Genomic DNA, 17,207 nt, shown 5'->3' with positions numbered 1-17,207 from the left:
CAGAACATGCCAAGTTGGAAGAAACCCCCAAGCATCAACAAGTCCAACTCCTGGCCCTGCACAGGACCATCTCCATGGGTCACACCATGTGCCTGAGAGTATCATCCAAATGCTTCTTGAACTCTGGCAGGCTCAGTGCTGTGATGACTTCCCTAAGGAGCCTGTTCCAGTGCCCAATCACCCTCTGCATGAAGAACGTTTTTCTAATATATAACCTAAACCTCCCCTGACACAACTTCAGGCCACTCCCTTGGGTCCTGTCACTGCTCACCACAGAGAAGAGATCAGTGCCTGCCCCTTCTCTTCCCCTCACGAGGAAGTTGTGAGACCTGCAATGAGGTCTCCCTTCAGTCTCTTCTCCATGCTGAACAGAACAAGTAACCTCAGCTGCTCTTCTAAATCGGGGCAGCACCTTGAAACCAATGCCTAAAGATACTTTTGTTGCAAACCAAGTGAATTAGAGAAGCAATAAGAAGGAGGTGCTGAGAAGAGAAAGGGGAAAAGCATGTCACTGTGAAACAGTTATCTTAGGCTGGGCGAGACAGCAGTTTTCCAGCCATAGGAGAATCAAGCTGTATGAGATTACGGAACCCAGCAGTAACACTAGCCTTTCCAATCTGACCTGCTTTTTAATGCAACCATAAATGCCAAAATATTTTTTAAATACTTTTCTGGGTACTTATAGGTTATGGTGAACTTTATACAGAAGAGTGAGACAAAGAAGGTAGTGACAGGCATTGCCAACCTAAGTAGTTCACAGTAGAGTCCAGACATGCAATTAAAGCAAAATGCATCTCTCTTTTAGAGCAGATGGACCATAGTGGTATTCTCATTTAACCTCCGAGTGTCTTCTCAGGCTATACTGGTATCAGTTCTCCTTGGGCTTATTTTCTGAGTCTTTAATAAGTCACCAGAGTAATTCTCTTTCCACATGAGTTTATGGAAAAAGAGCATGTCTGAGTGCTCCGTAGTAGTAAGGAAGGAAGGACTGTCATGGACAAGGAGTCTGAGCTGTGTGCATGAGGCAGAGAAAGCTCTTTGGTCTTTGAATTACAGTGAGATTCATTAGTTTTTGAAGAAAAGCTGAAAAATGTGATTTCACTGAGGGGAGGTGGGGGTGCAGCTTTATGTCTGCATTCTTGCCAGTATAGAGAGCAGCTCAAAATTACAGCCTGTAAATAGATGTGCATATTTAACCTTCTAGAAGGGCTGTAGCTCCCTGCTGTAGTACAATAAGAATAGTAATACTTACCATTTAGATTGTGCTTTCTATTTTCAGAGCTGTGCCAATGTTGGGTATTTCAATGTAAAGCCAGCGGCTAATTGTGAACAGGATGTTAAGCTTTTCAATTTCGAGGGATGTGGAGGGATGTTATTTTGCATACTCCCCAGAATAAAAGGAGGCTCAGACCCTTCTACTCTGACAGTGGGGGCACGCTGTCTTTCAGCTTTCTTCCAGGAGCGACTCTCACAGGGGAGCCGATTTCTTCTCAGATCTGACCAGCACAGCCCTCAGTAATTATAGCAACGTCTGAATTCTGAGCTAAAAACAGAAGTGCAGCATGTGCCTATTCCCCATGTGATTCGGAAAGCAGGAAATTGAAAGAGCCTGACTGAGAGGAGAGGGAGTGCAAAGCAATAGACACATCTAATATTTGTCTCAAACCTGCTCCGCCTGGGACGCAGGAGCTGTCATCTGCCGGCGCTGATTCTGCGTGCAGCCAGAGAACAGCCTGATTGGGTGTAGTGGGACCTGAGGCAGGGGGGAGAGGCAGCGGGGAGAGAGTTGGGCTCGCCGCACCGAAATGTAAACAGTGGGAAGCGAGAGGGAGTACAACGCCTTTATGCTCCGAGCAGCGAGCGCCTGGCTCTGGGCTCCCATGGCTCCGGCAGCGTACCCCTCGCAGGTCTGGCTGTGCCTGGCTTGATGAACAGAGACAGACACTTCGGAGGATCTCCTGCCTGTGGATATAAATAGGGGGCTATCGGGATGCGCTAGCTTTCACCGCCGGCGCCGCAGTTCCTTGTGCTCCGCGCCGCAGCTGGGACAGGGCAATGGACATGAACATGAAGAAGTTCACAGTGCGTCGGTTCTTCTCAGTCTATCTCCGCAAGAAGTCACGGTCAAAGAGCTCGAGCCTAAGTAGATTTGAGGTAAAATTCACCTTAACTTTGTTAAATATAGCAAATACTATTAGGTGCAGGTAACAGAGGTATAAGAGAATGCCCACGTTTACTGATGTGCTAAGTAGTTAAAGGTGCTCTTTCGCTGGAGGTGGTGATATTCGCACCTAACGTGCTTTGTTTCTGTGTAATTCAGTGCTTTTTCTCGGTAGTATTCAATACATTGCATAATATATTTAGTGTGTTGCCAAGGATCCTTTTATCAGCCTTTCAGGAGAGGAGGAAGCTGGTTCAGGACATCATGAAGTTGTAGGAAATAATTACAGATCCACTTAAATTAGCACAAATGACACTATACTTTGAAATAGTGTCATATTTTAGTCTTAGTCTTCACAGATAGTATTCTTTCTTAGTGCTAGATTTCAAAAGAATTAATTTATTTGCTAGTGCTTTTTATGCATATCTGGTATGTTAGATAGGGATTTTCTGGCTTATTTCTCTATAGGTTCTCGTGTCTGCACATATTTTTTGCATTTATCTTCTCTCCTCTGCATTTCTCCCAGAATTTTTAATTTATTCTGTTGCAGGTGAAGTTGTTCTTCAGGAGTGGGGGGACAATGTCAAATTAAACCTATAATGATTTAGCAGTGTGGGGAGATGAAGGCAGTTCAAGTCAGAGGTATTAGCAAATTGGAATGTGTGAATGGGTTAGAACCGGGGTTTCTGCCTCCCTTCCTCGAACCATTGTTCTTCAGCCCTATATTTGGAGCTGTGAATAGTCGACAGGATGTGAGATCAATTGAATAGATGTCAGTTATATTTATGTTGTTCACTTTATCATTGCAGATGATCTGCAACCTCTGCATTAAAATAGAGGTAGATGGGGCCTGATTCCCTTCTGTCTCACATTTATTATGTGCTGGTGTACTTCAACTGACCTCTGAGGAGTTAGTCTGATTTGCACTCGTATTCCCAAGAGTAGGATTAGTTTTAGGCTGTGTGAATACATTTTAAAATGTTATTCCCTTAGTGTCCTATTTAAAGCACCAGGTAATTGTTTGAACATAAAGTTCTTCATGTGTCATTGCTTAAACAGGACACGCAGAAAAGCAGAGTTTTTGGCCTGTGTGTTTTGGTTTGGGGGTCTTTTTGGGTGTTGATTTGGGTTTTTTGTGGGTTTTTTTTGTTTGTTTGTTTTTTCTTTCTTAACTCTTTACAATCAACTTTCTTGAAAAATGGTTGTGTAAGGTACCTAATTTTATTTTCATCATCAAATAGCCATGCTATGCATTTAACACAAATTAATAGTTCCCTCCTTGCATCAGCCTTGCCCCTGTAGGACTGATGGTAGAGATGGGGATATGGTTCCTTTCCTTGTTATGTGCCTGGAATTGTGATGTTTAAACTAAAATAAATATTCTTTGTAACACACTGTAAGTTCTCTCAGCTCATGCTCCACCAGGACAACAGAAAGTGGACCTGGAGTTACATGAAGGAGTTCTGAGACAAATGAGTGTCTTCACAGGCTGCCAGTCTCAGGATGGGATGTTAGGAGGGAAGATGATCTGGAGGGAGTAGCGTCCCACCAGGTCTCATAACTATTCATTTGAAAGTGCCATAGTTTGAGAGAAACAGATTCCACCACACCTAATTATTTAACTTACTGGATAATCTAGCTGGATGACCAGTACGACTCAGCCTTTGTATCAGAGTGGACCTCGTTTCATTACAAAAAAAGAAAAAAAATAGAAAAAAAAAAGGGGGTGGGTGGGTGGGGAGAAAGAAAAAGTTTGTACAACCTCCTTGATCATCAGTATTAGATTTGCTGGACTTTTCCAATAATTACAAAATAGTTTTTCCTTATGTGAGTTTTATTGTAATGATTTTTTTCCTGCTTTTAAAGAATTTGTTTCAAGAAGGAGCCAGATACATTTCCTATTTCACCTGTAGCTTGAGAGTATTTTGTCCACTTCCCTGCTCTTGCCCTTGCCTTGCCAATAATGACCAATTGGATGCAAAGTGACTCAGTATTATAATGCATTTGGTAATAGGGGTTATTCCAACTAGGAAGACAAAGTGATTCATAAAATCTCTTCTGCTATTTCAGTGTGAAATTCATCAGAGATATTCCTACTTGGGGGTGGGGGGTGGGGGTGGGATGGGGTGGGGGGGGGGGGGGGAACGAAACGCGAACATCAAGCCCCTGTGTGGTTTCTATCCCTGAGTACTTCTGTGTGTAAATTTGTAATTGCATCCTAACAAGGGCTTGTCAGACAAACAGTGTAAGGAAGGATATTGGTAGGTGGGTTTTTAGAAGTCAGAATATTCTTCATCCTGATAGGTAGATATTTTTAAAGATGCGGTAAAAAGATGCAGTTTATTACATCATGTAATGAGTCAAAGTAAAGTAAAGGGAAGAAATTTGGAGGAAACACATGTGGCACTGCTTTGATTAGCACGAATTAGCTAACGTACCTGGTAGAAATTTTGTTGCAAAATGTCATTTGAAATTTGGAAGGGAACTGTTTTTCCTAAATGGTGTGGGATTTTTGTTATGGTGTTCTTTTGGCCAGATAGGAAACAGGGTTGAAGGTTTTAAGATCGATACTCCTAGTATCTTTAAAATACAACTATTGGAGCAGATTAAAAATAATATAATACTAGGTATTAATATAATGATTAATTACTTTTCTACTGTGGTGTTCTGTGCTTTAAGTTCACTTACAATGAGCTTCATAGCTTCCAGAGCAGCGATACAGATGCAGAAAATGACTTAGCAAATCACAGCTTGTAAGGTGACCTTTATTGTTTCACATACCAAAATCTTTGCTATACCTGAAAAAACAAGATCATTGCCTTATGTAGGTAGCTGGGTTTCATTTTTTGTCCTGCTGTAAAAGGAAGAGCACACTCTGGTAAGTGAAATATTACAGAGGTTTCATTTCATGTTGCCTAAAATGTGCACCCTTTTTGTTGTTCTGGGAAAACCTGGCTGAAATTTGAACTTATTTGGCTACAGTGTTGGGTTTTCAGTTTATATTATTTTTCAGTATGGCCTGCATTGTCCTTCCTTTATAAGGTATCTAGTGACGTAATTTTATTAAATGTGCAGAGCCAAGTTCTGCCCTTCTGCACGCACAGAGTTCTGATTGAAGTCAGCTGAAAATCCAGCAAAGTCAATGGGAACTGCATGTGTGCATCTGAGAAAGGCCTTTGTTTATGGCTCTTGCTGAGTGTTGATGAACACGAATGTGAAACCATGAGGAGAAAGTATGCACAGTGTGGATCTGCTAAAGACTTTGAGACCCAATGGAATGCATCTTATGGTAGTGAGCAATATCCCTTGATTTATAAACCAAAGTTAAATATGCTGTTCAAATAAACTAGGAAATACCTAGGCATGTAAAGTATTTGATTATATTTATTCTAGTGATGCAGGAGTGTTTTGGTTTTTTGCATTTATTGTTTGTTTATTTGTTTTGAGGGGATTTGTTTGTTGTTTTTTTTTTAATTACAAACAAAAACATTGCCTTTTATTCTTTAGGGAGATATATCTGCCTTTTTCATTCCTGGTGTATTTTTAGTTCATCATTCTTGCTCTTTAATCTCTTTCTTTTAATTCTTGTTTAATCTTACTAAGTAATGATGAATCCAAATTGTTTGATATATGTATGGGGTGTAGAGCCTAGCAGAGTTCCTGTAAATTAATTCAAAATTAATTTGCAGCCTGGTGTGTCTTAGAATAGTCAGTTGTGAGAGGCAGGACCAACTGTGGATAACTTAAGTGTGGGTTCTCCTTTGGTTTCAGCACTGGCACATAGGAAATGGAAGTGAGCATATGCAGACTGGTAAGGAGTAGTGCAGATGGATTCACAAAGGCTTTATAATACTTTGTTGTGAGAGATTTTCAGTTCTGATATTAGGCTCTGATTCTGATTTTCTACAAGTTAAAATTGCAGCAGCCTTAGAAAAGTTGCCAGCAAATGCTGAGCTAGACTGCTTCTTTTGCACAGTGGGCTTAGAGGAAAGCTTCACTTGCAAATGCTTGTGAAGTCTTCTGCACCTGTATAGAGAACAATTCTGTTCTTTATCAGTAATATGTCCTTTTTCTGTCTTCCTTTTTTTTTTCCTTCATCTTTACAGCTAATTACTTGGTAGAGGAATAGAGTCTTTCTGTCAAAGGTTAGCCAGAAAAAGGCAAGTTGAAGAAAGGAGACAGGGATTAACAGCCCAAGAACAGCTCTGCAAGGTGCACAGCCTGAAGAAGCTTTAGTTTTTGGTTTTTCCCCTGTGGTAATGATCATCTTTGTGAAGTGTGTTCTTGTTACAGCAGGAGTTACTGACACTATTGTAGTGTCTAACTTCCCCCAGCTGCAGACAAGAAATGCTGCCATTCTTGTAGACTTGCATGGCTTGCTGGGGGGAAGGGAGGCAAAGTGGGGAGAGCAAACAAGAGCAGGGGAGCATGTAGTCCATGAGATAGGTCACTTGAGGAACCAGGAAATCTATTTGTCAGGCTCATTTTGACAACTTGCTGTGTCATTGCAGATGGTTCAGACCTTTGTGCTTTGCATTTCCTATTGCAAAATGCAAATTATGATGAATATTCAGGTCCTTTGATACTATTCTATTTACATTGGCTTTGGTGCTAAGAGTGCATTCTCATGTCTACACATTCATAATGAAGAAATTTCTCCCTTGTTTCCCAACTATTTCTGAGTTTATCCCAAGTAAAGTTTCTTGCACCTCAGTCTTGCTATGTGCTCCTTTCCACAAGCCACAGATTAACTGCTGATCTACAGAAAGGAAAAATTGAGCAGGTAGATACAGGGGTAACTTGTCCACAGGAAAATCTTAGAAAATTTGGGCTGGGAGGCACCAAAAAAAATCTTAATCCAAACTCCCTCCTCTTCCTCCTTAGGCAGTGCCAGCTGTATCTAAGCTGTTCCACCAAGGATGCTTTTCTGACCTCTTATTCAAGGCCTCCAGCAGTAAATGCCTATAATCTCCATAGCTGTTGTATTTTGCAACATCACCCTTAGCATTTGAGAGTTTTTCTAATGTTTCACATGAGGTTTTCTTTTGTCGATTTAAGCCTGTTTCTTCTTGTCCTTCCCACTGTAACTGTGTAAAGGAGTTTGTTTCCTTTACATTGCAGCAGGAGTTTGTATGCATTTGAATGCTTTTCAGGTCCATTTTCTCAGTCTTTTTTGTAGGGCGGGAAAAATGTCTTTCCACCTTTCTGAAAGTTAGGGACTTCCAGGAACAGGACCTTGGTCTAGTCACAGCAACATTATTAGGGAGAATCTCTTCTTTTTTTTGGATGCTAATCATCCCTTGTAAAAATCACTTATATTTCAAAGACCCCTACCCTATCAAAATTGTCATTTTATGTTCCATTTCCATCATCTAAATGTCTGCATGATGCCCTGATCTGATGGTATTTGGCATCCAGACCAGAGCTGACTGACTTGATCCATGAGCTCTGATGTCAAATCAATTATGACATACATCACACAATTAAAGACAGGCTCTGGTCACAAAACCAGGGTACATGCATGTTGGGGCATAGAGCAGGGAGGGGCCTGGGATCATCATAAAACAGAAGAGGTCTTCATTTGGTTGTGGAATGGATCATGTCTGATCAGCTGATGGGACATGCACATACATACCTTGTGTGATGCAGTGATATGGTAAACAGATGTTTGGTCATGGTCACAAACCAACAAATTAATGAAGTGGAGAGGCCAATGCCAATGCCTATCCACTCTGTAAGCCAAGTTGCCTGTGCCTGGAGCATTTGTGTAGGGTTGGACAGGAGAAGAAAAGCTGAACCTGGTGGACTGGTTGGATCCTGTGGGCAGCTTAGTTCCCCCCAGCAGTTATGCGGAGTAATGTAGTTTTATGTGAGTGGAAAATGTGTAATTTTATTTTAGGTTTTAGCTCATAATATTATGTCTTGTCTGACCCTGTGGCACAAAAAGTCTGTTCTCAGAGGGCTTAGCTTTCCTGCACTTCTGTCTATTATCAGTAGCATTTGATTCATGCATTCTTCTGCTAGTCTCAGGAGAGGACTCCTTTTGTGTGTGCTTTCTGCATTTGTGTCTTCACAGGTAACTGGAAATATTTCTAAAGTAAGACAGAATTCAGAACAAAAATCCTCTTTATGTTGATTTACCAGTTACTCAAGTACAAATACTATCCATATAAATATTTGTTTGTCATGTTAGTTAACAAGACCTACTGTCCCAGTTCAGCAAGGATTCAGTAAAAGTATTTGCTGTTAAAGACTGAAAGTACTACAGAGACAGAGAAGCTAGTTCCACACACAGGACACGCTCTGTATGTACACCATCAGCTCTCACAGAGTACAGTTTTTCTTTCTGGAGAACAAACTCACAGGAAGTGGAAGAGAATGATTGGATCACTGCATCTGCCTTGAAAATAGCTCTCTGACTGAGGATGTGTAAGGAATCGAGTGATACATCTATTCAAGGTCCTCGCACAACAGCTGCAATTCACACACAGGAAAGCACCTTCAGGCGCGCAGTCTGGGATGCATGTTCCCTCACTGGGTGCATGGATGATGATGGGGTGGCCACAGCATTGGCTTTGCAGGACTTTGAAGTGAGCAGTCATCCTTTAGCTGTGCAGTCACTCTCACTACTTTGAAATGTACTGAATTGGAAATGTGTAAGAGCTGCATTTGCTGTGGGATGCGGGAGAACTTAGAGCTTTCTTCTAGCTAAGAGCCAGGAGTTCAAGGATACTGGAAGTGTGACCCATTTACAGCACAAAAGACGAAACCGTGATGTGTCTAATGAAGAAAACACTTTCCTCGTGTTGTAGTGATGTTATTAGCCATTGTGTAGCAGTTCACAGGCAAGAAGGGAAGATACAGGTTACCAGTGTGCTTTCCAATGGTGAATAATGATAATAGTTGGCAAAATGCCAGTTAACTTATTAAATCTTAACAAATGAACTCATATAAACTTCATGTGTAATTAAAGGGTGTCATGCCTCTTTTCTGCTAGGCCAAATCTGAACCAGTGTATGACTGGCAGAAAGCTATAAATAGTTCTCTTTTCAAGAGTTATGAATCAAGTAAAGGTTTGGCAAGGAGGGGAATTGAGTGTGTGGGTTTTGTCTATAAAATTCACCTTTCTCTGTTGTTAAACAGCAAAGGCTACCCTGTCCTGCTGGCTCTCAGAAGTACCATCCTCAAGATAATTTTCTGGTACTCTTGTGATATCTAATAGTACAATATCAAGTCAGTGCTGCAAAATGGGGCATCTTTAGGGGTATTTGGTTGCTAGGTTGTGTCAGTTCTTATTATAAGTTATGAGTAAAAAGTAGTGGTGAGCTGAGTTTGATGGTAGATAGGAAAAGAGATTTTTTTTCTTGGTTCGTGTAAACATGTGGAATATGTTTTATGCATGTGTATATATGCTCATAGTCTGGGGTTTTACCTTGTACCGTTTTTAAAGTTCTGTACAACTCAACAAGAAGAAAACTGGTATGATTAGACTTTTAAAAAAGTTTATATAGAAATTTAGCCTAAAAACTAATTTAATACAGGATGCTGTTTGTACTACAAATAAGGAAATAATATTTAAGTATAATAAAAAATCACATCTCTTAAAGAGGAATATTAGAGGTTGGCCTTAAAAACTGCAAAGAAAACTTAACTTGGTGATGAATTTGTGAGTCTTTTCTCTCAGTATTTACCAGATTGAGCCTTAGACATTTCCATATACATATTAACACAAATATGTATTCCACACTCAAAGCTTTACCATGTCCCTGGGGGAGAAGGCATCCAGTAATACCTTCAACTATCAGTATGGCACAGGATGCTGTATGCTGTAAAGAGAGTGCATGAGCTAGGTGATGATGAGAACTGTTGAAAAACACTCAAAAAGATTTGGAAAAGTTCAAACCTTTAGGTTTGAAAGATCTGTGTGTTGTAGAATGTGTTTTGGGACTGACCATTTTTTGGAGTAGTAATGCTCTGGAGAAAGAGAGTATACCCTTGGCATTTGTCCTACTGTCCTAGAAGTCAGTGCTGCTGAGCAGTGCTCTCACAGCACAAGTTGTCTCACCGATATTCCCCTCCACACACTGGGAGTCTGGGAGTGGGCAAGATCCTGGGAGGGGACATAGCCAGGACAGCTGACCCAAACTGACCAAATGGGTATTCCATACCATATGGTATCTGCTCAGATATAAATGTTAAGAGAAAGGAGGAGGTGAAGGAGCATTTGTTGTTAATGCTATTGGTCTTCTGGAGTAACCATTGCATATACTGAAGCCTTACATCACAGGAAATGGTTGGACAATAGCTGCTGATGGAATATAACTTGTGTTGTTCTTTGCTTTTACCTTTGTCTTGACCCATTAGGATTTCTTTTATCTTTCTCTTTGCTGTCCACCTGAGAAGTGGCATGATAGAGAGGTTTTGGAGGGCACCGGGCATCACCATATTTGGTTGGGAGGTAAAAGTTTTTCTTTTGGTAGAAATTTCTGTTGTTTTTTTCTGGTCAGTAACAAAGAAAATCCTGCAGCATTTTAACTTTTTCTTCACTTCCATAATGAGAGCAACTAATGGACAGGTTCTATGACTCTGACAGATATCTTTGTCTTTAACTTCTGCATCAGCAGATCTCCACGCCAGTCTTTTCTGTATGATACAATCTCTGTGACTAGAAAATGCCTGGGACAGCAATTAAACATTGTAATTGCATTCATTTTAAAGCCATCTCTCTAAATATCTGAAACCATGCTGGATCTGCTGCTAGTCTGCACAGTAGCTACTTTATTCTTGTATGGTTATGCATTACAATTATTACTAAAGTATAAACTGAAATTAAGGCTTTATATTAGATTATTTCTGTGACACAGTTCAAGACCATTTAATATCACTAGATTTGAATTTTTTGATTACTAATTTTGTGCAGATGTTAAACAGTAAATACTTCAGAAGTTTTTTAATAGCAATTAAGTTGTAAAAACTCAGCTTTTTTTTGAAAATAAAATCACTATCTTTTCTTCCAAAAACCCCTGTTTAATGTTTCATTAAATCAATACTATCAAGATAGCTAAACCAAGACAATTTCAAAATCTGAATTGTTTTCATGTGTTGGCATTTTATGGCTGATTTCAAGCACATTGCATTGCCTAAATTTGAAAGAATGAAGAAGATGATCTATCCATTCTTGTTTTCCAGATTCTTGTAGCCTTGAAAGTTACCATTTTTGTATGTGACAACCAGTGAAATAGGTATAAAAGGAGGAAAGTGTCATAGTTAGTCTTAGCTCTTAGTTTTGCATTCTGTCAACTTCTCTTCAGCTTCTCCTTACAAAGAAGGACCATGTCTTTAGGCTCACTCAAGAAGTGGATTGTAAGTGTATTATGTGAATTCACACAGAAAAAATGCTGTGTAGTGTAAAAGCAGCAAAGCCCCCAGTGAAGAAGGCATCAACTAATCCCTCTCTGTCTCTCCATCATTGTGAAGTTTTCCTGGTTTATGATGAGTCAGAGGCAATAATACTGTTTCGTTTTCATTATTGAAGCCTCCCTTGTCCATGGTAAGGTTTTAGCAATTGTAAGCCAGAAAATAAACAAAGCTACTAAAGCAGAAGTTGGATCAAGCTAAGCTGAGGGGGACTGAGAGGAGACTTTGTTTCATCCTTTAAAAAATGTGCATTATCCTTAGTTTGGTGGCTAACTCAAACCATTATGTCATAAGGATGAGCACTTTGGGGGCGTTTTCATCGGTCTGAAAAAGACTGTTGCATGTAGCATGTTAACTACAAACTGATATGACAAAAAATATCACCTGTGTTACCAGAACTGGAGATAAAACAGTTTTCCATGATGTGTTGTGATTGGTTTTTCCCTCTGTGATTTCAAGTTTTTATGTATTTGCAGAATTGAAAAATCCATACTAAAAGCACACTTCAAGTGCACTTACTTTTCCTTTTAATGTTTTTGTGGAAAAGGTAATGTCCCATCATAATATAACCAGTTGGAAATGCTGATAAGGATGATGGGCTGCAGAAGTTGCTCCATCTGCAAAGTAAGTGTAGATAATATTTATTTTCACCTACTTGCCTCTGTTCCACCAGTGCAATTCTGGCAGAATCCAAGTGTTTTCCCTTCCTATGACTGTAATGCCATTGATCCTATAGCATCCTTTCTTGCACAGCAGAGAAATTCAATCTGCATTTACTTTTCTTTTGAAAGACCATGTGCTGAAAATAATGGCATCTTTTGCGTTCTAGTATGAGATTAATTTCTAAAAGTTCTCTTGGCAACAGGGATTTTGTATTCTAGCAAACAATTTTTCATTTTTCCCAGACAGGAATGCCCATGTGGAACTTTGGAAGAAATACCATTAATAGTTCTGAGAACTTCCAATGGATAGACTACCTATATTGATTATCTGCCAAGAGATAAACATTTTATCCCAATTACCTTTTTGAAAATATTCTCTCCACACATCAGGATAAAGTTTACTCTTGAAAATGGGTATTCCACTATGAAATGGTATAAGTTACCTATAATCTTATGGTTTGCTTAGTCAAAGACAATTATGGTACTAACTACCAGTTTTTTGCTTGCTTTTTTTAAAAGCATTTTCTCCCTCTGTAACAGGTTTATAAAAGAAGGCATACAATTAATGAGAGTAATGTTTGTATTGAAAGAAATTCTGTAAGAGGTAGAAATTTGATGTTAGGGGAGGAGTTTTTTCTTTGGAGTTGTAAGGAAAGTCATAAGTTTTTGGCTTAATATTTTCATTTTTCTCATAAAATGTGTCAAATTGGTGAATTATAAATGTAATGTTTTCTAATGCAGACTCTCTGGATCATTTCAAAACCAGAGGTGTCTGGAGAGCCTTATTTATGAAAAATAAGCCTGTCCTTTGCTTCTGCTCTTGACAACTTGTTCTTCTATTGATCACTTTAAGGATTTTTCTTTCCTTCTTTTGTGCTCATCTGTTTCTCCCTGTTGTTAATCACATGCACAACCATGGCACTTATAACCTATCCTCAGGGAAATTGGGGACTTACAAAACAGTTAGGCACCACAGCCAGGAGAAAGTTTGCCCTTTTACCCTAGCTTTTTAAATCATTTTGCTGGTGTAAAATTCATGGGGCTGAGAAAGAAATAAGAACAGAGTTCTCTCCATGGAGACTACCAGTGTGGTCTGCAAGGATCATCTCTGGTGATCAGAGAGCTGTTGCTGTCTGGGATTTTGCATCATCTCTTCAGAGAGGCACATCAACTCCCCATTTTCCAGTTACTGAGGAGAAGAAATTGTTTTTTTTCTCCTGGGGTATTATTCTTTACTCGTCTGCAGGATTTTCTTTCCCCTTGTAAATGAAGGTTGAAGATTTGACTTGGCTGTGCACTGGTGTAGAATCACACAGCTGGACCACGGAAATGCTGAGCTCCACATTCATGGAAACTGTGCCCTTGAGACCAGGCACTTGACTCCTGGTGTCTACTGAAACTTACTTGTCTTCTATTTCCCTTGTAAGGTAACAGTCCTTCATTTTCCTTCTTGCTCACCCTATCGTTCATCTTATTCAGCTTTTTTTTTTGTTTTATACTTTAGACTCAAACAATGGAAATCAGATGGTTTTGCTTTTCTTTTACTGCCTCTTTTTTAGCACTTTCCACTGCGGTTACTGAGGAGTCATCAGTGAAAACAAAGCTTTGTTTAAAGAAGTGCTGATTAAGACGAGATACCTCCAAGGCTGGACAATGGTCAGATAGCTCCAAAATAAATCCCAAATGCAGTACTTACTACATACCTCAGAAATGTTTTCATCTCATATACTATAGTCCTTGCCTATTTCTCTTCAAATGGCTCTGCATTTTGGCTTTCTGTAGTTCAAATGTCTTGTGATCATTTCTCTTTCAAGGAGAGCATCAGCAAAAACTCCTAGGGAAGTCCCCTTGCATCACAGGCTCCCAAGTGTATTATTGAGGGTTTCATACCTATGACTCAGCTCTGCTTCCAGCTGAGCACAAATGTCTGTCTGGGATTTTAGCTTTATATAGTACCATGTTCACAGCACCTCTGCTCTGATTTTAATGCACAGTTACTATGGCATCTACAATATCTTAGAAAATAGTGAAATAAAGGTATCAGTGTTAACATTCTGTGTTGTTCTGTTTTCTCTGTGTGTTTTCACCCTCTGTGTTTTCTTTTAAACATTGATGAAAAAACCCTCAGAATGAAAATGAGCTGCCCATTTTGGTCCATTGTCATTTCAGATATGTGAAATCACACAAAGCCTCAAGGCTTTGCATGGTTTCTGCTCAGTCATCATCCATTTTAACTTGCTGAAAGGAGTAAACTTGTGTAGTTGTTCATCTTGGGATTTTCATGACAAATGTCAAACTAGCCTGTATTAATTTAGTCATCCATGATAAAAAGGTCTTCCATTCAAAGCACCTTACTCATGTGGTTAAGGGGTACTTTTAAATTTGTGATGCTGTAAAGCCTAAACAAGTGCAAACCTACACAGTTCAAAGCAAATGAAAATCAAATTAAATTGCTCTTTTTTTCTTCCTGGAATTGTAATGAGATCTGAATCAGAAGACAACTTGTATTGCTTTTGTTGTGACACTTGACACAGTACTAGACTGGCATCATTGTTGTTGATAGAGCAGTATTCCTTCCTCACTGCCAAATTTCAAGATATAGCAGAATGCATTAGCAACCTGCTGTAGGTAAATGTCCTTGTCTTCTGTGTGTCTTCTGGCTGGTGGCCTCAAGTTGTCAACAAGGACTACACCAAAAATAATGTTTTAGTTTATTGTGTAAGCGCATATTAGAATATTACCAACTTTTGGGCAAGCATAAAACTGGTGCCTCATAACTGAACATGTAAAAGAGAGCTGGGTCCTGGCCAAGCCTGAGAACCTAGAGGGCTAAATTTGATTTTGTCGGGGGTTAAAGTGTAGGCTGACAACACATCTGGTTCTGAAATGACCGTATTCTATACATTTGGCCTGTAAAATATATTGAGATTGTTAAATCAGGCATCTCCCTTTTTCTCAGTGTAATTTTAACTCTCACTTAACTGGATCTTAGGCAGGGTATTGTTCTTTCCTCCTAAACTGAAAAATCTTCAAGGCATATTCATTAAATAAAACCAGCTAAGTGAATCTTATTCTGCTGAGTTTCCCACTCAGCAGTGGATGCGTGAAGTGTTCTGTTATCCCAGCAGGGGATGGTTCTCTTGTATGCAAACCAAAATGTTGAGGTCTTACGCTGGTTTTTCTCTACTTTTCTGAAATGGTGATGTGTTAAGTGTGCTGTGTGTCTGTCGTGCAGTCATCTGAAGGTGATTGTCTGTGCGTGAATGCAGGAAATTTACTGAAAAACTGAATTGTTGATTTGGAGTAATTTTTAGCCTAGTTTCCAAAAAAAAAAAAAAAGAGGCTTTATACATGCTCTCATACCCCTCTCTGGCTCTTTGCTTTGAAAGCATTGTAAAATTTAACAGAGATAGGCAGAATAATCATGTTCTTGAAGACAATGTTCCTGTAAGATTCATGAAAATAGGATACTAGAGAAAGAGGCACTGCTTCTACCACTAAATGATGGAAAAGGGGGAACAAGGGTGGAAGAATACTCCTTAGCCACTAAAGAAACCAAGGGAGATGTTGGGAGAAAAGCAGAGATTCACAACTCCACTGTTTTCAGAACAGTTACTATACTTCAATGCCAGGAAGCAAAATAGGTGTTTTGTTTTTTTTTTTTTTGTGAGAAGTGTATTTGAATTTGCTGTGGAAACAAGTGGAGTATATTTATGTGTATAAATATTTGGGCTTGGAAATACTATAGTACCCAATAATGATACAGTTTTTCATAATGGTGCAGCCCTTTACTATTGTTTTTTCCCATACTATGAAATAAGCTTGCTTTTTTGTGTTGACAGTTCCTACTTCTAATCTAATGGGTGAGGCAGAACAGGTAACTAGTAATGCTGTTTTATCATGGTTACAGAGATGTTTTTGCTATAAGGGGCAGGCAACATAGTATAATGCTGGCTGTTTTCCTCTTTGGAATACAGTAATCATCTTTGTGCAGAAATGTATTAAAGCTGTTTTTTTTGGAAGTACTTATAATGCCTGGTAAGGGTCATGAGGGGAAAAGGGAGGCATTTTGCTATATTTTAAGGAGAAATATCTTACAGAATTTAACATCAAATTACTGATTTATCTATAGAATTATTTTAAAAGTCCTATAGGTGTTAGTAGAAAATGTAGGGTGATCAAGTAAGAATTAATCAGAAAAATTATTATAGTACAATAACTCACAGTGTTTTAGGATACATGCTACAGAATTATAATAGAACATCAGTGTTTGTTTGAAATATCCTCTCTTGCTAGCTGATACTGGCTTTGATGACATGAATTATTAATTTCTCTGGATAAAAGTGGAAATTCAGACTGGTAAGAGTCACTTTGGAGGTGCAATGAGAAGTCCTCAGGCAGGAATATTTGGAGCAAGCAAGTCTGGGAAGAATATTGGTTTACTGATGTTGTCCTTGAAATAATGCATTATCGTAATTGCTGCAACAATCTGTTGGGTATGACCATACACTATTAAATTCTTGGTTTGATGTCCCATATTTGCATGCTGAGTAGTCAAATCGCTCAATCTATTAAGTTTTTACATTTTCTGATGATTGCAAGATGTGTAAATAGAGCACGATTTCTGCTTGGTGATACTGTGAAGCTGCTAAGTTTCTTAACCAAGCCCTGACTGTATGCCCATGCCTCACAGCCTGGAGTTAAAACTGGCCTGTTTTGTACAGCTTCCTTACACTTTGCCTCCGAATTACAAATGAGACATCAATGCATACAGGAGAGAAGACGACTTGTGTGGGTATGCATAACAAATGTTCCACACTAACCAGATTAGAGGTATCTTTTTATCAGACAGTCTGTTCTCTTGTTTGCAATAAAGGGAACAGAAGTAAATAATGGCTAGTGGTATTTTTCTCCTTATTAGGACAGTTTCTGAAGAGGATTCAAATTATACAATTTATAAGGAATAT

The 17,207-nt window shown here is 39.2% G+C and overlaps 1 protein-coding gene across 1 annotated transcript in view; it reads left to right on the top strand.

Moving 5' to 3' along the window:
- Window positions 1-1,984: 1,984 nt before the first annotated feature.
- RPS6KA2 (ribosomal protein S6 kinase A2) overlaps window positions 1,985-17,207 on the top strand; it is a 167,618-nt gene continuing 152,395 nt past the window's right edge. Inside the window, exon 1 of the mRNA XM_071549435.1 lies at window positions 1,985-2,154. Coding sequence (XP_071405536.1) covers window positions 2,056-2,154 — 99 coding nt within the window. The 5' untranslated portion in view covers window positions 1,985-2,055. The remainder of the gene's footprint in view (window positions 2,155-17,207) is intronic.

The sequence above is a fragment of the Pithys albifrons genome, chromosome 2 (assembly GCF_047495875.1).
Source record: "Pithys albifrons albifrons isolate INPA30051 chromosome 2, PitAlb_v1, whole genome shotgun sequence".
Classification (NCBI taxonomy): Eukaryota; Metazoa; Chordata; class Aves; order Passeriformes; family Thamnophilidae; genus Pithys; species Pithys albifrons.
The sequence above is the reverse complement of the archived record's forward strand: the minus strand, read 5'-3'. Positions and strand labels throughout refer to the sequence as shown.